General features: G+C 40.0%; 1 protein-coding gene across 3 annotated transcripts in view; it reads right to left on the bottom strand.

The window, feature by feature from the left end:
- Positions 1 to 23,463, bottom strand: part of LOC126189017 (patj homolog) — a 490,590-nt gene that overhangs the window by 34,534 nt on the left and 432,593 nt on the right. For all 3 annotated transcript variants that reach the window (XM_049930836.1, XM_049930835.1, XM_049930837.1), the window contains 2 exons: positions 22,183 to 22,398; positions 8,742 to 8,915 (listed from right to left, as the gene is read on the bottom strand). In XM_049930836.1, coding sequence (XP_049786793.1) covers positions 8,742 to 8,915; positions 22,183 to 22,398 — 390 coding nt within the window. The remainder of the gene's footprint in view (positions 1 to 8,741; positions 8,916 to 22,182; positions 22,399 to 23,463) is intronic.

The following is a 23,463-nucleotide window of genomic DNA, read 5'->3' as shown; positions in this document are numbered from 1 at the left end:
ATAGGCACATAAAAAGACTGCCAGAAAGTAAGCTTTTGGCCAACAAGGTCTTTCACACAAAGACAGCTGAAGACAGACTATGAGCAACAGCCCACGGTGGGAGAGGCAACTGGGTGATGGGGATAAGGAAGAGGCTGGGGCAGGGAAAGCGAAGGGATAGCAGGGGAGGAGTGGGAAATGGTGAACTGCTGCTTGTGGGAGCAAGCAGGGATGAAGTGGAGAGAGGGTAGGTCAGCTATGTGCAGTCGGGAGGTTAGACAGAGAGCTGGGGACAGGGGGGTTGTGGAAAATGAGAGACGTAAATAGGCTGGGTGTGTTGGTGGAACAGAGGGCCATATAGAGCCAGATGGGAACAGGGAAGGGGCTAGATGGGTAAGGACTATGACTACTGAAGGTCGAGGCCAGGAGGGTTACAGGAATGTAGGATACATTGCAGAGAGAGTTTCCAGTTTTCCACCTGTGCAATTCAGAAAATCTGGTGTTAAGGGGAATGATCCAGATGGCACAGACTGAGAAGCAGTCATTGAAATGAAGAACATTATGATGGGCAGCGTGCTCAGCAACAATGTGTGGTCCAGCTGTTTCTTGGTCACTTAACTTGTAGATCACATGACTGGTTTAATAGGTAGCCCTGCCTTTGATGGGATAGGTGATGTTTGTGACCGGACTGGAGCAGGTGGTGGTGGGAGGATGTATGGGACAGGTCTTGCATTTAGGCCTACTGCAGGGATATGAGCTAGCACCAGCAACCCTCTACTCCACTAACACACCCAGTCTTTTTACTTCTCGCCTTCTCCACTACCCCGCCTTCTCTCCCCATCCCTCTGTCTAACCTCCCGACTGCACATAGGTGCCCTATCCTCTCTCCACCTCATCCCTGCTCACTCCCACAAGCAGCACTTTACTGTCCTCCAAATCTACCCAGCTATCTCTCCCCCTCCACACCCCAGCCTCCTCCTTACCCTCCACCACCCTTTTGCCTCTACCATTATGAGCTGCTGCTCACAGTCTGGCTTCAGCTGCCAGAAATTGTGGTCATGTGTGTGTTAGTTGCATCTGTGTGAGTGTGTGTGTGTGTGTGTGTGTGTGTGTGTGTGTGTTTTTTATCTATTTTTGACAAAGGCATTGTTGGCTGAAAGCTTACTTTCCGACTGTCTTTGTACTGTGCCTATCTGCACCTCAGCATCTCCGCTACTTGCTGAGGAGCAATTGTCCTTTTCATAATACTGTTACAATTCATCCTGCATTTTCCATTGTTTTCTACCAGTAACATTTTTATAAGACAAATTTTAATAAAAGCTCAAACATCATTCAGAACAGGCAAATTCACCCTAGCTAATTTTCAAAGTCTTACATAGTTTACAAAATAACAGTTTTTTCTCATGCCAGTCTTTATAAGACCATTTGAACCCTAGAAACTGCAGTCTGCAGCCAGAAATTATAGAAGCAACAACTAGATAGGTGGGTCAGTAGGTCTGGTGGAGTTAACAGGTCATAAAACGCATCGCGCCCAATTCAGAGTTCTTGTGCTGTCAATTGTCTTTTAATAACTCACTGACGTCATGTTCTACTCTATTTCTTATTGTGAATCTGCATTTGAGGCAGATGATGGTGTTAGGCCTCAACGATGACCTATTGGAACAGTGATAATCAACTGCCACTGCAGGCAATGATAATGAGAACATATGGTAGCTCTGGAAACATGTTTAATTTTAGTGTCTCTGTTCAACCTGAAAAAGGATGTATTATTCTGCAGATCAGTGCTGGCACACACAGTGTTTAACTCTGTGATTATAATGTGAACTGTCCTTTTGCAACAATAAACAATCAATTATTATCTTGGTAGGGTTAGTTCTACTGCACTAGGGCCGAATAACAAGAACTATGAATATGTGCAGTATGTAGCTATTCATTTACCTGCATTAGCAAAACCTTGTGAGACTGGTCTTGGTCATAAATAGTAACTTTTAACTGTAGCAAAACTTGTATTAAAAGTGAGTGATATTCAGCTCTATATCCTGTGTGGGATACGTCATTGGAATTACCCTTTCATTACCCTTCACCAACAGTTTTCCACCAGCTTCGATGATTGAGAGAAGAGATGCCAGCTACCGAGGGCAATGTAACAAAGCAGGCAACGTGAATTAGTTGTAAGTGATTCTCTGATTTAATGTGTTTCTCAACATGATTTTTCTTTTGCCACCAATTCAATAATTGTAAAACAGGCTGAATATTGATTTTGACCTTTGGTGGCCAAAGGTCAATGCTACAGAACAACCAACAAGTTGCACATTGGAAGACTTTTAGTATGGTCAAAATACATTGACAGATTTTATTTTCCATTCGTTATAGTGCAAAAAGCAGACACTATAAAGGAACAATGATTGCAGGAGACCACTCATTGAAAAGCTTAAGTATGGAAGGAAAACTTGCGCACATACCTATGCCCCTACATGGTGCTGACTAGACTGACAGTGCCATTGCTATTTTGCGGCAGGTGGACTGGTTGTGGTAGGGTTAGTGTCAGGTGGGATGGGTAGGAAACAGGGAGAGGGCCTGGGGGTGGGTGGCTAACGGCTAGTAATGTGGGAGGGAAGGATGGTAGATATATGGGCTGGCAAGATTGTAGTAGCCAGTGAGAAGCAGCATTATCCTGAAGGTGATGTAGGGACGTGAATTGGGAGGGGTTGACAGGACAGAGGAAAGGGAAACTGTTGGATGGAGATTGCAGTAACAGTGGGTTACCTAAGATTGAGGCCAGGATGATTATGGTAGCAGAGGATGCGTTGTAAGGATAACATGCATCTGTATAGTTCAGAGAAGCTGGTAGTGGAGGGAAGGATCCAGATGGCTTGGGTTGTGAAGAAGCCATTGACACTGAATGTCATATGAAGGACTTCACATAAAGGCAATATCCCCAAACCTAGCCCACAAACAAATATCCCGTGTCATATCCTAATACACCTTTAACCTTCTCACTCCCCACCCGCCCAGCCCCAAGAATGAGCTACAAAGATGGACACCCCCCCCCCCCCCTTGCCAACTAATATCACCCTGGACAAGAACAACTGAGTTATAACCTTCACCAGAGCTTTGATTCTCTTTCATCCAGCCCTGAAATGAGGAACATCCTACCCATGATCCTTCTCATCCCTCCTGAGGTGGTGTTCTGTCGTCCACCCAACCTACACAATGTCCTAGCCCATTCCTATATCACTCCCATTCCAAATCCCTTGCCGTAAGGATATGATACCCAATCCATCCACCCAGCACCTTCTGCTCCAGTCCTGCCACAGGCTTATCTTACGCCATCAGAGTCCAGGCCACCTGTGAAAGCAGCCATGTCATATACCAACTCTGCTGCAAACACTGCACAGCCTTTTATGTTGTATGACTACTACCACCCAGTATGACTACTACGACCCAGATGCCCACCAGGATGAATGTCCACCACCAATCTGTTGTCAAGAACAAAGTTGACCACCCTGTGGCACAACATGCAGCTGTGCACAACATGCTCAATTTGAACGGTTGCTTCATAATCAGTGTCTCTGAAATACACAGATGGGAATGATCCTTACAACATATTCTCTGCTCTCATAATTGCATAATTGTACTGGACTCAATTTCAGGTAACACACTTGTGGTGTCACCGCCAGACACCACACTTGCTAGGTGGTAGCTTTAAATCGGCCGCGGTCCATTAGTACATGTCGGACAAGCGTGTCGCCACTGTCAGTATTTGCAGACCGAGCGCCACCACACGGCAGGTCTAGAAAGACGAACTAGCACTCACCCCAGTTGTACGACGACTTTGCTAGCGACTACACTGACGAAGTCTTTCTCTCATTTGCCGAGAGACAGTTAGAATAGCCTTCAGCTAAGTCCATGGCTACGACCTAGCAAGGCGCCATTAACCATATCTGGAGAGAGTCTCATTTGTATAGTCAAGAGCGATGTACCACAAGGATGAATTAAAGTTAAGTAAACAGACGATACGTACTTTTCTTTAGTGCATTCATAACGTATCCTGTTCCAGACTTCACGCCAGTCGGCGTGTGTGTACGCGCGCCTTTCGGTTACCCGTCACTGTGGACTGGCTGTCTTGTCAGTCCTCTACAACACTGTCCCAAATTCATGTCCTCATATTGTCTCCAGATTGTGCTGCTTCCCACAGACTGCAACAATTGTGCCTGCCCGTACATGTGGTACCCCCCCCCCCCCCCCCCCAGCATTCCTGCATTCCTACCTGGCAAACATGCTTACCTCTGACCCGCTAGCCACTCACCTCCCCCCCCCCCCCTTCCCCGGCACTTTTCCCTCTTTCCCCATCCCTCTCCCTCCACCCACCACACTTGACACTAACCCCATCACAACTAGTCCACCTGCCACAAAACAACGCTGGCACTGTCAGTCTATCTGACACCATATAGGGGCATAGGTGTGCAACATGCATACTTGTGGTTGGTGTGTGTGTGTGTGTGTGTGTGTGTGTGTGTGTGTGTGTGTGTGTGAGACTGTTGTATTCTAACTTGTCGAAGGATAATTCTTAAAACTACCAAGTTTCCCTACTTTTTGTGTGTGCCTAACAACAACTCAAGACTTCTGCTTTTCAGTGAGTGGACTCCTTTAATCCTAAAGTATGTACATCATAAAAGAACTTTCCTACAACATATGGTAACAATGAGCAATATACAACACTAAGCATTTGGTAAGGGCTACCACACTATTTCTTGCCTTGTTCAAAACACTGCCCCCCCCCCCCCCCTCCCATGTAAATCTGCAGCGTTTAAGTATCCACAATATATGAAATTTTGAGCTAGCAGACAAACATACATGTTTCTCTGTTCTAAGATGCTACGTCCCATGGCTGAGTCCTATGAAGCATTACACAGTGTAGAGACCATGCAGCCTCCCACACCTGGCATGGCACCAGGGAAATGAGCTCACCAATATATCACTGTCTTCATGCACTTTTTATTTTGGAAAGATGTTCTTACGCACATTATCTTCCCAAATTGAGTTTCACCAGATGATGTGCAGTACCAGTAACAAAAAAATGTTTATATTTTTAATATTTACAAGCAGAAAATAAAGCCATTTCAAATTTTCTCTGATAAAACAGTTCATCTGGTTAAATTCACTATGTAATAGCATTTATCACATAATTTAGCATTTTTCCATTTTGATGCAGAATTGATATCTGTAATCACATTTATCACAAATGCAAAATTTTCTGGTTCCTGCAATCACAATGTAAACAAGAAAATATTTCTTAATAATAATTTCATTGTACAAAATTAATTTTCATAATCTTAAATTACTGTAGTGTTCGTACCCAAAGAAACCGGAAACTGAAGTGGTTGCTATTTGTTAAGTTATATAATCTTTTTATTGTATTTTCTTTGTATGTAAAATATATCTAACTTTTCACTTTGTGTTCGAAGTTTTGGAAGGAGAGGCTATACAGTTGTTTACTGGGTAGCATGGTGGACAGTAGAGTGGTGGCTGAGCAAATAGAGTGAAAATATGTGTTTTGAATGTTGTATGTTCAACAAATCATGAATATCTGTAAGAATTACTAAAACTGTATATTACACACATCAAAAAAAGTTTTTTATCACCTCAGTTCTGAGAGTTCCGGAACCTGTACAGAAAATTGGAATAGACATCATCATAAACATCATTTCCACCCCTTTTATTGTTCATGAAAACCACACAATGCATGTTGTACCATCATACAGCAAGACCTCCAGTGGTGGTGGTCCAGATTACTGTACACACCAGTACCTCTGATACCCAGTAGCACGTCGTCTTGCATTGATGCAGACCTGTATTCATCATGGCACACTATCCACAAGTTCATCAAGGCACTGTTGGTCCTGATTGTTCCACTCCTCAATGGCAATTTGGCGTAGATCCCTCAGAGTGGTTGGCAAGTCATGTCGTTCATAAACAGCCCTTTTCAATCTATCCCAGGCATGTTCTTTAGGCTACATGTCTGGAGAACATACTGGCCACTCCAGTCGAGCGATGTTGTTATCCTGAAGGAAGTCATTCACAAGATGTGCATGATGAGGGCACAAATTGTCATCCATGAAGACGAATGCTTCGCCAATATGCTGCTGATATGGTTGCACTATCGGTTGGAGGATGGCATTCACATATTGTACAGCCATTATGGTGTCTTCCATGACCACCAGTGGTGTACATCAGCCCCACATAATGCCACCCCAAAACATGAGGGAACCTCCACCTTACTGCACTCGCTGGACAGAGTGTCTAAGGCTTCAGCCAGACCGGGTTGCCTCCAAACACATCTCCGATGACTCTCTGGCTGAAAGCATATGCAACACTCATCTGTGAAGAGAACGTGATGCCAATCGTGAGCAGTCCATTTGGCATGTTGTTGGGCCCATCTGTACCGTGCTGCATGGTGTCATGGTTGCAAAGATGGACCTCACCATGGACGTCGGGAGTGGAAGCTGTGCATCATGCAGCCTACTGTGCACTGTTTGAGTCATAACACAACATCCTGTTGCTCCACAAAAAGCATCATTCAACATGGTGCTATTGCTGTCAGGGTTCCTCCGAGCCATAATCCGCAGGTAGCGGTTATCCACTGCTGTAGTAGCTCTTGAGTGGCCTGAGTGAGGAATGTCATCTGCAGTTCCTGTCTCTCTGTATCTCCTCCATGTCCGAACAACATCACTTTGGTTCACTCCAAGATGCCTGGACACTTCCCTTGTTGAGAGCCAGAGCCCTTTCTGGCACAAAGTAACAATGTGGACATGATCAAACTGCGGTATTGACCATCTACGTATGGCTGAACTACAGACAACATGAGCCATATATCTCCTTCCTGGCGGAATGACTGGGACTGATTGGCTGTCAGACCCCCTCCATCTAAAATGTGCTGTTCACGTGTGGTTGTTTACATCTTTGGGTGGGTTTCGTGACATCTCTGAACAGTCAAAGGGGCTGTGTCTGTGATACAATATCCACAGTCAATGTCTGTCTTCAGGAGTTCTGTGAACTGGGGTGACGCAAAACTTTTTTTTTTTATGCATGTATATTTGATTCAAAAATCACATTTTCCACGTGTTGTGTGAAAAATAGTAAAATTTATTACATTTTGCAAATAACAGAATGACTGTGATCAACAACTGCTGACAGTTTTCAATCAATAAAGTTAAGTTCAACTAACATTTCACTTAATGGAATTTAATAATTTTAAATACAGGGTTATTACAAATGATGGAAGCGATTTCACATCTCTACAATAACTTTATTATTTGAGATATTTTCACAATGCTTTGCACACACATACAAAAACTCAAAAAGTTTTTTTAGGCATTCACAAATGTTCGATATGTGCCCCTTTAGTGATTCGGCAGACATCAAGCCGATAATCAAGTTCCTCCCACACTCGGCGCAGCATGTCCCCATCAATGAGTTCGAAAGCATCGTTGATGCGAGCTCGCAGTTCTGGCACGTTTCTTGGTAGAGGAGGTTTAAACACTGAATCTTTCACATAACCCCAGAGAAAGAAATCGCATGGGGTTAAGTCGGGAGAGCGTGGAGGCCATGACATGAATTGCTGATCATGATCTCCACCACGACCGATCGATCGGTTTTCCAATCTCCTGTTTAAGAAATGCCGAACATCATGATGGAAGTGCGGTGGAGCACCATCCTGTTGAAAGATGAAGTCGGCGCTGTCGGTCTCCAGTTGTGGCACGAGCCAATTTTCCAGCATGTCCAGATACACGTGTCCTGTAAGGTTTTTTTCGCAGAAGAAAAAGGGGCCGTAAACTTTAAACCGTGAGATTGCACAAAACACATTAACTTTTGGTGAATTGCGAATTTGCTGCACGAATGCGTGAGGATTCTCTATCGCCCAGATTCGCACATTGTGTCTGTTCACTTCACCATTAAGAAAAAATGTTGCTTCATCACTGAAAACAAGTTTCACACTGAACGCATCCTCTTCCATGAGCTGTTGCAACCGCGCCGAAAATTCAAAGCGTTTGACTTTGTCATCGGGAGTCAGGGCTTGTAGCAATTGTAAACGGTAAGGCTTCTGCTTTAGCCTTTTCCGTAAGATTTTCCAAACTGTCGGCTGTGGTACGTTTAGCTCCCTGCTTGCTTTATTCGTCGACTTCCGCGGGCTACGCGTGAAACTTGCCCGCACGCCTTCAACCGTTTCTTCGCTCACTGCAGGCCGACCTGTTGATTTCCCCTTACAGAGGCATCCAGAAGCTTTAAACTGCGCATACCATCGCCGAATGGAGTTAGCAGTTGGTGGATCTTTGTTGAACTTCGTCCTGAAGTGTCGTTGCACTGTTATGACTGACTGATGTGAGTGCATTTCAAGCACGACATACGCTTTCTCGGCTCCTGTCGCCATTTTGTCTCATTGCTCTCTCGAGCGCTCTGGTGGCAGAAACCTGAAGTGCGGCTTCAGCCGAACAAAACTTTATGAGTTTTTCTACGTATCTGTAGTGTGTCGTGACCATATGTCAATGAATGGAGCTACAGTGAATTTATGAAATCGCTTCAATCATTTGTAATAGCCCTGTACATTACAAAACACTTGTCATTTTTGAGTAAACTGCAATTACAGCTCAACTCTGTAAAATGTGAGCCTCATTATTTAATGAGTGAAGGAAAATTATAGCATGCAACAACAAATTTACTTAATACAGCAGTTAAATAACCAAACTGAAAATGTTTCTAACCTCCAAAAGCTCGTCTCCTGAACGAAGTCGACCATTTGCTCCAACAGGGCCTTCAGGCAGGATGGAACGTATGTAGTGGTGTGGCCTGACCTCCTGTCCATCTTCAACATCCACTGTACCTTCCAAGCTGATCCCAAGGCCACCACCTTCATTAAACTTGCAGAGCTGTGCGACCTGAAATCAAGCAAACATAATATATTCAGTTCTGTCTACAAAACTGATTAAAGGCAGTTCTGGTGAACACATCAATGGAAGTAATTTTTTTATCCCTTGTCTATTCAACTTGAGAAAGAATGCTTGAAACACATAACTATGAAGATTCAGATGATGAATTAAAATTTCAGGGAATGGTTGACATAAAAGCATGCATGAAGCTCTCAACTACTTGGAGTGCAGGATAAAAAAAGGAAATCATTTCAATGTTTTGAATGTAGTAACCAGGACTGGGGGAGAGGGGGGAACCAGAGAGAGAAATTGGGAGTACAGAATGTATATTACAAGAAAAGAAAATAAGTAAAATCAGTACAAAAATGAGGTGCACATAAGCAAAAAATATGCTTGAGGTGAGTTGAAGGGAATGCTGGATATAAAGCAAAAGATTTCAAACAGCTTCTGTAAACAGAAACTACATAAATGTCAACAGAGTCTGTTCCATTACAGCTTCTTTCTTTTAAAGAGTTTATTGGCACTCACATCTAAATAAGACACAAGCCAACCAAAGACTGCTTACAGCAATATCAATATTGTGTGCATTTACAAAGTAGTTACATTTCCATACACAGCGAAAACAGTGAAGTGAGTTGTGAATATTGCATAGACAGATTGCTACAAGTTGTCATGATTTTTATGAGATTCTCCTGGTGCAAGTGCAAGTCCTTCATTACTGATGTGAATGTGGAATCTTCAGCACTGTGAGCAATTCAAGCTGATGAAACATCAGGAAAAATTCAAACAATTGTATCAGCTAGAAAACTTAAGAGAGATGTCATGGGCTGCATATAAAAAAAAAAAAATCAGTAAATGCTCTACAGTTTCATATTCATAATTGCAGAACATACTCATTTCAGATTATGATCATTTTATAATTGACACATCAAAACAGTTTCTATTACCCGATACATGTGATAGTAAGCACATGTTTTGCATATGTAGCTAAACATGCTTCATTGTTTAACCTTGTATGTTTGCATCAGCAGTGGATTGCTATGGTAGACTTCTGAATGTCCTTCGTTTTAATTAATTTTACCGATATGAGCTTTTTTATGTAAATTAGCAATAATCAAACTGTTACTACATGCATCAGGTACCTTTGCAAAGAAAGGGCGGTACATCATAGGAGAGAGGTACTCCATCTAGGAAATTAGAGAGAAAGTTATTCTGATTCTAAATAGGCACACCGTCCTGAGGAACAAGCATTACCCAGGGAGAGTCTAAACCTGGTATCACAGACGTAACACCAAGCGTATGGTAGAAGTAAGTGGTGGGTTTAACTTGCCCAGTAACAACTGGATAAACTATGCATACATTATTCATAGTGAAGATAAATAGTCTTGCAAAGTAATACGGATAACTTTGTCCAGCAACTGCCTCAAACAACTAGTCTGACAGCCCACACATGAAAGAAAAGTTGTAGGCTTCCTAGCTACAAACAGACCCTATCTTTCTGAGTGTCACCAATGAGACAGGGATTAGTGAAAATGATGCTATTATGTGACCAATGGTAAACACAGGCAAAAAGTTATCAAGAGAGGTAGGAGAGTACTTGTATTTGGTCAAATGAATACAGAATCACAACCAACTTATTGAAATGACAAATTGAGATCATTTAGTTCTGAACTGCAGGTCTGAGCTGCCAGAGCTGGCAGTCAAGTGTGCATGAGGTCTGTGTGCTTATGTGTATGAATTGTATGTGTTTGTCTTTTGCTGATGATCATTGTGGCAGAACAATTTTGACTAAAGTTAAAACACACTAAAAACCATGGCCCAGATGAGAAACTTTTATCTGCATGAAACCTACAATAATTTTCACAGTCAGAACCTGGTGAAAGATTTATCAGAAAATCCTACGAAGTTTTAGTCCTATATTAAGTCAATGAACAGACTCAAATCTTTCATTAAATCTTTCATTAAATCTCTCGTTAATCCATCTGATGTAGAAACTGGAGACAGCAGACAGAAGGCATCAATTTTAAATTCTACATTTAACAATATAAAACAATGGAAACTCAAGGTAGGAATATCAACAATGTAGGAAAAGATAGATTGCTACTTACCATAAGAAAGATACATTAAGTTGCAGACAGGCACTATTAAAAGACAAGTACGTAAAGCTTAAGGCTATCAGCAAAGAAACACCACACACCATTCATACACACAAGCAAGTACATCTCATGCACGCAACTACCAATTCCCAGGTATGAGCTGCCAGAGCTGGCAGTCAAGTGTGCATGAGGTCTGTGTGCTTATGTGTATGAATGGTATGTGTTTCTCTTTTGCTGATGATGGCTGTGGCTGTAAGCTTTATGTAAGTGCCTGTCTGCAACTTAATGTATCTTCTTTACAGTAAGCAGCAATCTTTTTCCTACACTGTTGGAATTTATATATTCATGCAAGGGGGTACTACCATATCTGTTTGACACACACACACACACACACACACACACACACACACACACACACACACACACACACAAACAAACAAACAAACAAACACACACACACACACACACACACACACACACACACACACACACACACACACAGAGAGAGAGAGAGAGAGAGAGAGAGAGAGAGAGAGAGAGAGAAAAACAAGTGATACCAGGTGCCAACAAGATTCCAGTTAGATTTTGTCTTAAATACTCTAAATACGCTATGGAATTTGCTACTTTCCTAGGTCACAGTTATCACGAATTGCTTTATATTCTCATGTGACTGAAACACAGCATATGTCACTGCTGTTTACAAAAAGGGTAATAAATGGCATACACAGCATTGTAGACCTATACATCTGATGTCTACCTGTTGCAGGATACTAAAGCATATTCTCAGCTCAAAACTTATGATGTTCCTGTGAGAAAACTAGTGTCTCTCAGAGAATCATCATGAATTCAGAAAAAAAGCACACATATGTGAAACACAGCTTTCTTTGCTCAGACATGACATCTTACAAACAATAAATGTAGGTGAGTGAGCAGATAGAGTCTGCTTCCTATACTTCAATTAATGTATCTGACACTAACAAATTAGCAGTTGCTAACTAAGAAACAACCATACAGAGTATTTTTGTAAATATGTGATTGACTTGAGGAATATTTGACTTACAGAACCCAATAAGCTACACAGGACTGCAAATGTTTCTCAGAAATAAAAGTAACATTAAGAGAGCCCCAAAGAAGTGTAATAGAACTTCTAATGTTTTCAATATACATAAAGGATTTATCAGATAGGATCAGCAGCACTATAAAACTGTTCATTGATGATGCAGTTTTATACAGGACAATACTGTCATTCAACAACTGTATGGTACAGGTTACATCCCTATGTTAAAAATATGGTTTGGCTCATCATTATTCTGAACGATTATAATATGCAAACAGTATTTTCAGGCAATTTTCTCACTCAATATCTGTTAGTTTTATGTAACTGATGCTTAAAAATTACTAAATTTTAAGATTTGGTCATCTGATCAGAAACACTCTATTATCTGCTGAAGCTCTGGTGACATCACAAACTAGGAGTACTACGAAGATATATGCATGTTACATGAGTATTACCCCAAGTTAGTTCCTAGCGTTTTTCCACACTTTTTCTGTAAACAGTTTAGTTATTTAGTAATGGAAAATGCATTTGCAACTTTTAAGTAACAATGGCAAGGAATTTTGTGAAGGCTGATAGCAGAAACTGTGATGCATTTATGGCTATCTTCTATTTTCTTTGAAAACAACCCACATTTTCATATTCCAAAAATAAGAAACACAAAAACTTCATTGCATGACAACTGGGACAGAACTACTGTGACACAGTGCTAAGGGAATCTGGAGCTAGACTATTTGCTCATGCTGAAAAGGTTTTCCCGGGCAGTAAAACAGAATTCTCATTGTTAATTGCTGTGGTCATTGCCAGAACTACTACCTTTTTCCAGGTACCTCATTTCTCAATCTTCAAATTTTCAGGCAGTGTAATAACACTCATGGAGAACTGCAGAACATCACTGCATTTGCCTTCAACAGCTTTACACATTGCAGTTTTTCTGTTGCCCCAGGTCATTAATTTAAGGCACTGGAAATTATGTCTGTAAATTATGCAGTTGATGCAGCAGAACCTTGAAATATCTGTTGTTCTAATGCATGCTTAACTGCTACTGAAACACTATGATTTAAAAGTGCTTCAGCAGGATCAACTTTCATTTTATCTTAATATCCTGATCTTATTATATTTCCTCGTGGGTTCCAAGCAAAATTCAGTGTTTCTCTTTGTCAAAACCATACGACTTTGCAACAGGTTCATTGGAGACAGATGGTGGTGCCAAATTATTGTGTTAAATGATGTGTTTGCAAAAAATATTACAGTCAGAAGTTGTTAAATAGTTTTTCAGATTCTGAAGAATAAGGGTGGCACCAGGCATGAAATACAGTTCCTTAAGACCATCTGTGTGATTCATCTCAAACTGATCAGATTTTTAACAATGGAGCTAATAAATGAGAAGAGATACTAAAATGTTACATGATATAGAATCTGAAGCTCTTACATAACTGTGTTATGTATAAAGTAAACTTAAGAAGACAGTAGTATTATGTGAAGAGAACAGGAAGGATTGGAGGTGGGGAGAGGGATGGGGGGTTTGCTTCAAATGAGGATTAATCTTGCGAACATTGCATTAGTAGTACAGCATGCTAATCTATTACACTACAAGTGTCAACGTGGCCATATGGAGTGTTCACTTACATCTAAAGGATCCTCACAGAAATACACACACGTAGTGACCACTATCTCATTTGGTTGTCTACAAGCAAGTTGCAAACACGTTTTCTGCTTCTCATGGTTTGGAACATTCAGAAACAATTTTTCAGAGTTTTTGTAGATGAACTTGTACATTTTGGTACTATACACCATTTGTAATCCATTTTTCAAAATGTAAATTCCAAAACAAGATATCGGTGTGAATGAGCTGCACAACAACAATAGGAGCAGCGTGCTAGCCAGTGATATCACATGCATCATATGACTCAAACAGAGAGTTTTAGTGGGCTTCCAAATTATTTGAAATTTTTTTTTTTTCAAATACTGAAATCCATTGAGAAAGAGGCATGTTACGAGTATAAAATGACATAATTAATCATTTAAGAGGATTTCCAAAAAACAGTCATACACTCTATTTCAGAATGACTTGGAAAACTTTTCCACTTGGTATAATCTCTGTAACTGTGGATAAATGCAGGATAATGTTTTTTTTTTCTTTTTATTTTTTTGTACAAAAAAGAGGTATAGTAATTCTGATTAAGCTTGAACACATTTTATCATATAAGTAGATAGGGATAACATCAACAAGTGATATGAAATATGACAGTCACGCATTAAGGAACGCAACAGGAATACCAAGATTTGTTGGAAAAGTTCTCGTAATGTTTGGTGCATCTGTAAAAGAAATCATGTACCAGACGCTAGTGTGACCAATTCTGGAATATTGTTCCAGTGTTCGGAGCCCTTATCAACCACACCTCACAACAGACATCATACAAATTCAAAGGAATTAAGATCACAAAACTTCAATATAATCAGGATGAGAGTTTAGCAGAAATGCTTGTGAAGAACAAAAACATACATCTCATTAGATCCTGAGCAGTAAATTTAGAGAATCTATATTCATGGAAGACTTTGCGAGGATTATGCTGACACCAATGTATATCTCGCATAGGGCTCAAAGAAAAAGATAAGAAAGATTATATCACATACAGAGGCATATAGTAGTTTATCTCTTGCTCGTTGCATGAACAGAATACAAAAGAAGACTGATAATATTGGTATGATGTATCCAGCATTCACTGTACTGTGGCTTGTGGAGTATTTATGAAGATGGAGATACAGATGTTCTCCTCATGCTATCCAGTTGTGTTTCCCTCAACCAGAGCTCGTGTGTTATTTTCCTGCTTATGCCATAGAAAGTTCAAGATTCAATAGCTCTTTCCCCTATTTAGGTACAAGAAGGGTTTGTTGTTAGTGAATTTTAGTGCTTGTCATTCTTTGTTTAGTTTAATAACTTTTGGTGGTTGGTAAATAGGAGTATTTTTCTCTCTTCATTTGATTGTTCTTTTATTTTTGCGACTCTTTTCCTTAGAGATGTTTTCATTAATTAATATGGTACAATGTGAGGTATAACATATCACTTTTGGTAAAGCAATGTGTTACCCAACAGCTACCTGACTGACAAATGATCATCATCTCAGGGAAGTATCTGTTATCAGGAAATTTATTTAGAAATGTAGCGTGCTGGGAAGCTGTTCCACTTGATTAGATTAGATTAGATTAAATTAATACTAGTTCCATGGATCATGAATACGATATTTCGTAATGATGTACACATGTATTGGCCCTGAAAGACACTGGGCCTCTACAAGGCAGGGAAATGGCAGTTTTTTTATGTATTTCGATACTTGCTGACTGAGCAAATATTCTGTGTCATTATGTCCCAGCTCAGATAGGTGGGCCTCACCATAGAGAAAATGGTTGAGCTACGGCAATGGTGCTACTGACTGTGCAGAACTGTCTTTCATGAATATTACACAAGATTAATGTCAGATTGATACATGATCCGAAATTGTACATGAAGTGATACCAGGGTGGCTACTTAAAAAAAAAAAAAAAAAAAACAACCCTGAGAATTCTGGGCATGGGGAGGAAGATGATGTCAAAAGAAGCTTCTGAGAAATTAATGCTGAGTAGGCAAAGGAGGGAGGAGGACAGGGTGAGGGGGGGGGGGGGGCTGAAATATCTCACAATAACTACTTTTCTTTCCTTTCGGCTGTAGTTTAACCATAGTTTCTAAACATCAATAATTTATATGGACTAATATTCAAATAATTAACACACTTTGAAATATTAAGTATTTTAAAATTCATGATTTATAAAGCTCAATAAAATTAAATTCCAATGTTAGGTTAAAAACACAGAATTCCTTGAGATTTTACAAAACTCCTGAAATTCTCTTATATATCCTTGATTTTTCAGGTAAAATGTAATTCCCTAAGAATTACAGGTTCTCCAGGTTTTCCCGAATAATTACCAGTCTGGGTACCTTACTGATGACATTTGTAACTGCAGAGACAGTACAACTGTACTGAACATAAGTGTGTTCTCTCATTTTTGGCAGAAAGATTTGAGAATTGTTTAAAGCTTCCATATTCCAGCACAGGAGCAGTTGCAAAGGCAAAGAGGTCTATAACAAGAGTACTACACAGTTTGTCTGAACAGTATTTCCTGATGCAACAGTTCAGAGTTTAAGAGCAACAGCACTTACTATCTGAATATGCACATAATTTCAGAAATTGAGAAATTATCTCATGTGGCTACGACAATGGGCTTGGTTTCCGGAGGGGACAGGAGGAAGCAGTTAAAATTACAGACTGGACATCCATCCAGATGTAGGTTTTCCATGATTTCCCTTAACTGCTTAAGGCTAATGTCAGAATCATTTCTTTTGAAAAGATACTGTTGATTTTCTTCTCTAATCTGAGCTTGTGTCCCATCTTTAATGACCACATCTTTGACAAGACATTAAATATCCATTTTAATTTTTACAGTTTTTAAGAATTATTTTAATAATAATAAAAGTTTAAAAGAAAGGAGACTAAGCACTGATTACAGAATATATTTGCTTCAACATATGAATTCACTGGAACCAACAACAAGGTAAAATCTATTAAGAACTCTGTGAAATTCTATTTTTGGAAGCTGTGTGTCCCACGCTACTGTTGGCAGCAACTTATGTGTTTGTTGCCCTACTGTTCACGCACTGCTGCACCTTTGGAATGGCCAAATTCAATGATAGTGATGTTTTCAATGCCCTGGTAGAAGTACTCTATGATGGACCACCACAGATAACATAATCGTGATTCCGGTTTAGAGAGAGAAGTACAGGGGTGGACAAAAATATGGAAGCACCAAAAACACAACACATTAACATTCCTAATACAGCGTAGGAAAACCAGTGGCATTCAAAACACAGCTTCCATTCTTCTTGGAATGGATAACTACAGGTCCCATATGGTTTTCAAGGGAATCTTATACCATACTCCCTGCAAAACACTGGCAAGTTCAGGTAACAATGATGGAGATGGATAGTGATCACATACACTTCTCTCTGAAGCAGACCACAAATGCTCAATAATATTTTGATCTGATGACTTCCCTTCATGTTGTCTAGGGACTGACAGGGTTTGTGAGAGCAAAATTCACTTCAACATGATTTTGCAGCTGTCATCCTCTTATTTTTTGTCACAATCCTTTTCAATGACCATCTGTCACAATCACTCAACACATGCTTTCATCCATGTTGTGACTTATTGGATTTTTTCTGCTTTCCCTTTATACAGTGTACATCTTTAATATGGTACCTCTTGAAACACCAAACCCTTCAGATACCTTGTTTTCAGAAGCACTCACCATACGAGCACCAACAATTTGCTAATGTTCAAATTCACTTAGCTCTGAGATAAAGCACTCTGGACAGCACAAAACACTGTTCTGACCCCAACTAACACTTACAATATATTGAGGACATTGCACAGGTGCCATTCATGGTCAAATACATCAGTGCAACCTGCGAGCTTGACTAGCATCTGCATTTATGCTCAACCATGCATTTCTTGAGGTGTTTCCATATTTCTGTCTAATCCTTGTAGGTGATGCTTGTATTGAACCAGGTTCCTATCTTGCTGTATGCTCAAGTGAGTAATAACAAAAACAAATAAAGGAGTGTAGTGCTTTGTCAGAATGTGTTACCTGAAAGAAATGTATGAAACAGTTCTAATAGTAAAATACATCAAACACTGACTGTATTTGAAATGGTGATGCAGATTATTTAGAATCCTCAACTTCACTGCTGTTACAGCCTGAGGGACCCAAGATAAGAGATGAGACACTTGGATGGTGTTTAGCAGACTCTGCCCCTCCTGTACAGCCTTTTGGTGTTTCTCATTGTTTAATATAATGGAAACTAATCCTTAAGCTGGATCAACATTAGTCAAATAAAGACAACAAAAGGAGATTAAACATGTTGGAAATGAACAGTAAATAATCAAGGAGTAAAGGAGACCACTCACTGAATGGCAGAAATGTTGTCAGGCACACAAAAAGAAGGAGAACTTGCTAACTTTCAGACTAACCCTTTAACAAGCTAGAGAGCACCACATACATGTGCACGCACACACTTGTGCAGCTACAATGTGCTACATGAACACACAATGCCAGTACTGTAATTTAGCCATTGGACTGTGTTGAGTGGTTGTGTTGGGTAGGATGAGAAGAGGGAGAAATATGCAGGAAGCAGGAGGAGGGGTTGGAGGGAGGCAGTTGGTGGTTTGGGGGGAGGCAGGCAGTGTGGGGTAGGAATGCAGAAGCAGTAAGCAGCAGGTGTACAGGACAGGAATACAACACATGGGTACTGGAGCCAGTGGGTTTGTTTGGCATATAGGACAGTGACATGAAGGTGTGAGTTGGGAGGGATGACAAGACAGAGGAAGGGAAGACTGTCAGGTACAGATTACGGGTGTAGTGGGTTAGTCGAGATTGGCACCTGGAAGATTACTGGAGTGAAGGGTGTGCTGCAAGAAAAACTCTCATTTGTGTAGATCAGGAAGCTGGTGTTTGGGAGACGACTCCAGATGTCAAGGTTGTGGAGCAGTCACAGAACTTGAGCATGTTGTGCTGAGCAGTGTGTTCCACTACTGGGTAGTCAACTCTGTTCTTCACCACAGTTTTGCACTGGCTATTCATTCTGGTGGCCTTCGCATCATTGTCACTATGCACCGCACAATCTCTAGTTCCAGTGCCTGTGTGTCACATTCCCGTCCTGCCCACTGGCTGCCTCACTCCAAGCTCCCAATTCCTCCATCCACCTCCCCCCCCCCCCCCCCCCCACCCAACCCAATACCTCACCCCAGTCTACCTGCAAAACTGCAATTTCGGTATTTTGTCTTTAGCTGGAAACAAAATAGCTGCACAGGTGTGTGTGTGTGTGTGTGTGTGTGTGTGTGTGTGTGTGTGTGTAGACTCAAATACTGAAGTAAATGATACATAGATTAACTAAACATCTTGATACATAATATTTAATATACTACTTGATGCATTGTAACTTTTATTATGTTATAATTACATTTCTGTTAATTCATTTCACAGATATTATTCTTTATCTAATACTATTTGAAGCAACTAAATGTCCTGCAAATAACAAGTTAGTAATGCTGTTTCATTTACAATAATACAATACTTTGAAATTTCATATCCACTTTCCTGTTTTATCAAGACGATGTCTTAATCAAGAATGATGATGGTACATACCAGTAATACAGGTTTGTAATGTTAACAGACAGGAAGTTCTAGAAAAAACATTAAGTGATGTTGAGTCTAATTACTAAAACTGCAAGCATTTCTGTAGATAATGATCTTTAACATAATTCATAAAATACTTAGATGCAGGAAATAATGTGACTAAAGCACTGAAGCCTCCGTAAATGATAGTAATTAAAATAATTAAGAATCTACCAACAATTTGCATATTTGTATAGCAACTATTAAGGTGATTCATTTTATGAACTTTTGCATAGAAAGGCAAATCTTGTAAAAATTTGGTTTATGTCAAGCATAAGCAGTGAGTTGTCGATAGGCACAAATGAAAGAAAACTTGCTAGATTTCACAGTTACCCTTTGACAAGCTAGAGTAAAAGACACACACACACACACACACACACACACACACACACAGAGAGAGAGAGAGAGAGAGAGAGAGAGAGAGAGAGAGACCTCAGCCCCTACATGGTGTCTGCTGTTGGTTGTTGTGGCAGTAGTGCTGGATGGGATGGGTAGAGGAAGAGGGAGGCAGGAGGCAAGGTGAGGTATTGAGGTATTGGGGTGATTGACTAGAGGCTTACAGGGAGACAGCTGATTTTCTGGCTAGGAATGCGGGAGGGAAGGGTGGCTAGTATATGGGCTACGCATGTAATGCATGACTGTAGGAATTTCTGGGGAGTGGCGTACTCTGAAGGCGATATAAATAGGCCAGGATGATTAGCCCTCCTCACCCCAACAACACCCCACACACCCAACTTCTACATGCTCCACAAAATCTGCAAACCCAATAAACCTGGATGCCCCATTGTAGCTGGCTACTGCGTTCTTACTGGAAGAATTTCCGCTTTTGTTGACCACTTCCCACCAATTGTCCAGAACCTAGATTCCCATACCAAAATTCTAACCACTTCCTTCATTGACTTTCCACCAACCCCATACCTCTACCTGCTGGATCCATACTTATCACTGTTTATGACACCTCCCTATACACTAACACACCTCATGTCCATGGCCTTGCTGCTGTCGAACACTAACTCTTCTATGTCCTCCAGACTCCAACCTCATTTCTCATATGCCCTACCAACTATATCCTGACCCACAACTACCTTTCCTTTGAAGAGAAGCTTTACAAAGAAACATGCGGCACAGCCATGAACAACCGTAAGGCACCTTCCTATGCCAGCATATTTATGGGCCATCTAGACGGAACCTTCAGCCTCCCAAAATTCCAAATCCTAGTATGGTTAAGAGTCACTGAAGGATAAGTCTGAAAGCTAGGAAGTTTTCTTTCTTTTGCATGTGCCTATCAGCAACTCAATGTTTCAGCTTTTCGGTAAGTGGTCTCCCTTAATCCATAAGTATTTACATTCAAAAAGAACTTTCCTACGACATTTGGTTTATGTCAAAAACTTTCCTCCTTCCTGTAAAGAACAGTGTTACACCTAAATATTTGGCAACATGTAATATGTCATTGTACGGTCAATGAAGAACCTGTTCCAATAACCTTGTAATCTTGCAGTGTTATGTCTTTATGTAAACAATGGCAGCTGCACCTCCACAGAAAGCCAGTCATTGAATCATTTAGCTAATGGTTGTTGAAGTGATAGTATGGAAGCAGCTGTATGAAATTTCAAGGTGTTCATTTGTACCATCAAGATTTAAAAATGGATTAATATGAAAAAAGAAATCAAAGTATGTTAAAATTTCATGAATTCACCCATAGCACCTGAAGAAAATAAATGGGAAGTTATACACAAAAGTCCTGAGGCTATTAATTTATGCCAATGAACCAAGGACCTCTGTTCCACAACAAAATTAAGTAATTACAGTTCTACCATTATCTGATGAAATGTTAAATCGTAGCGATACGTTTTAGGCTATGTTCCATATTAAATCACCTGCAAAGTGAATACATTCTTGCAAAAGTCAAATAACAAGTTTTGTGCTCAAAAAAATTTAATAGTAATGTTGCAAGATGAAAAAATCAGTGGTCAGGTGTCAAATATGGTGTTACATCACTTCGGTAGAATGGCGTGTAACATCCTATTAGCTACCCAGCTGAAGAATGAGGGTTGCCAGAGACTGTGGTCATGCCTGTGTGTGTGTGTGTGTGTGTGTGTGTGTGTGTGTGTGTGTGGATGGATGTTGTCTCAATTACACAGAATGGTCTCGTTTTAGGCAGCAGCAACAGAAGCACAAGCTAAAAACTTCATGTGAAAACAGAGCTTAGAATGTGCTGCTGATCAAGGCAGCTAGATCGACAAAACTATACATATGAACTGTCTGGCATGGTCTGCACAACGAAGGATTAAATAAAAATATTATAATTACTGCCACTTACGCATGACCAATGAATATGGACAATAGTATACAGAAAGACAACTACTCACCACCTGGAGGAAATACGGTTCAAAGGGTAAGAACACAAGCAATAAGTTTAATATTAGATCTTAGTATTAGAACTTCTATATGCTTTTGTATGGTGGTTATTTGAATATTTGATATCTTAAGCTCATAGCATATCTATACAATAAATTTACATTCTTAATGTTGCCACTGTTAATACTCAAAATTATTAGAAGAATAGCAGATACACACTCTACAACAGAGTGTATGGCAGACATATATGTGGTGAATATATTCAAAATAAGCACAAGGAATCAGAGTTGTCCTCCCACCGCCCCCTCCCTCCTTATAATGGCATGAAGAGGGCAGAAAGAAAAATGAAAAATTGGTAGATTGTTAATTATCACTAAATAAACCTTTAAACCCCAAACATATAGTTATTCCTATCATATTGAGTACATGTTACAGCTCAATTACAGTTATACTTTTGATGATTTCACTCATGACATAAAAACATAAATTTTATACTTACTACAATTTCAACATCAGGACCCATTATCTTGGACCACTTGGCCTGAATAGCTGCCTCCACAGTTGGTTTCAATTCACCTATATAATTACTGTCAATCAGGAGCTCAACATCTTCTATATCAACAGCAGTATTTAATGCCTCTATTGGCTCCAGCACACAGGAATCTACTGTTGTATGAGACTCAGCTTCAACTTCAATTTCTGGTTCTTCTCCATCCTTCGGAAATAATATTATTTTAAGATATAACTAATACTTACGAATACAAAACAATAATAAATCAACTCCATGCCATTTAAATTCTTTGATTTCTTCATATACATTAATATCATAAATACAGGAAAAATGAAATTTATTCCTAACATAAATTTTTTCTTTCTTTTCTGAATTTGTTCACTATGAATTCCTTTAATTTTTTTGTTCGTTTCTAATTGTCACAGGTATTTAGTGGGTGTTTTACGGATTGACAATATCTCCAATCTTCTTTATTATGTTCATATATTAATCCGATATGTTTATTTGGGCAGATGGGTTAAGAAATAGTGATTACTTACATTAAATATGCAATAATTATATAGAAAATTAAAATCATGAAAGCCCAATTTAGTGCAGAAATGTTTTGACATTGTTGATACAATGGCAGAATAAAACCAACAAATAAATATAAATATTATTTCTTTGAAATAACAGTTTTTCTTATTCAGTCAGTCTCAGAATCTTCCAGAAATCATAAATGTTTAATGATAATTGCAAAAAGCAGGAATCAAATTACCGTATTTACTCGAATCTAAGCCGCATTCGAATCTAAGCCACACCTGAAAAATGAGACTCTAAATCAAGGAAAAAAATTTTTCCCAAATCTAAGCCGCACCAGAAATCTGAGACTCGAAATTCAAGGTGAGAGAAAAGTTTTAGGCCGCACCTCCAAATCGAAACAAAGTTGGTCCATTATAATATGAGACATAATTTAGGTCGAATGAATGACGATACAGCTACAATAGTTTGGTTCGAGTCGTTAGCTTAGCACCGAGCAAAGTGGGGCAGTGGTTAGACACTGGACTCGCATTCGGGAGGACGACGGTTCAATCCCGCGTCCGACCATCCTGATTTAGGTTTTCCGTGATTTCCCTACATCACTCCAGGCAAATGCCAGGATGGTTCCTCTGAAAGGGCACGGCCGACTTCCTTCCCCAACCTTCCCTAATCCGATGAGACCGATGACCACGCTGTCTGGTCTCCTTCCCCAACCCACCCACCAACCGTAAGCTTAGCAGTTAAACTTTA

This window comes from Schistocerca cancellata, chromosome 5 (genome assembly GCF_023864275.1).
Source record: "Schistocerca cancellata isolate TAMUIC-IGC-003103 chromosome 5, iqSchCanc2.1, whole genome shotgun sequence".
NCBI lineage: Eukaryota > Metazoa > Arthropoda > Insecta > Orthoptera > Acrididae > Schistocerca > Schistocerca cancellata.
This window is presented reverse-complemented; position numbering and strand designations above follow the sequence as displayed.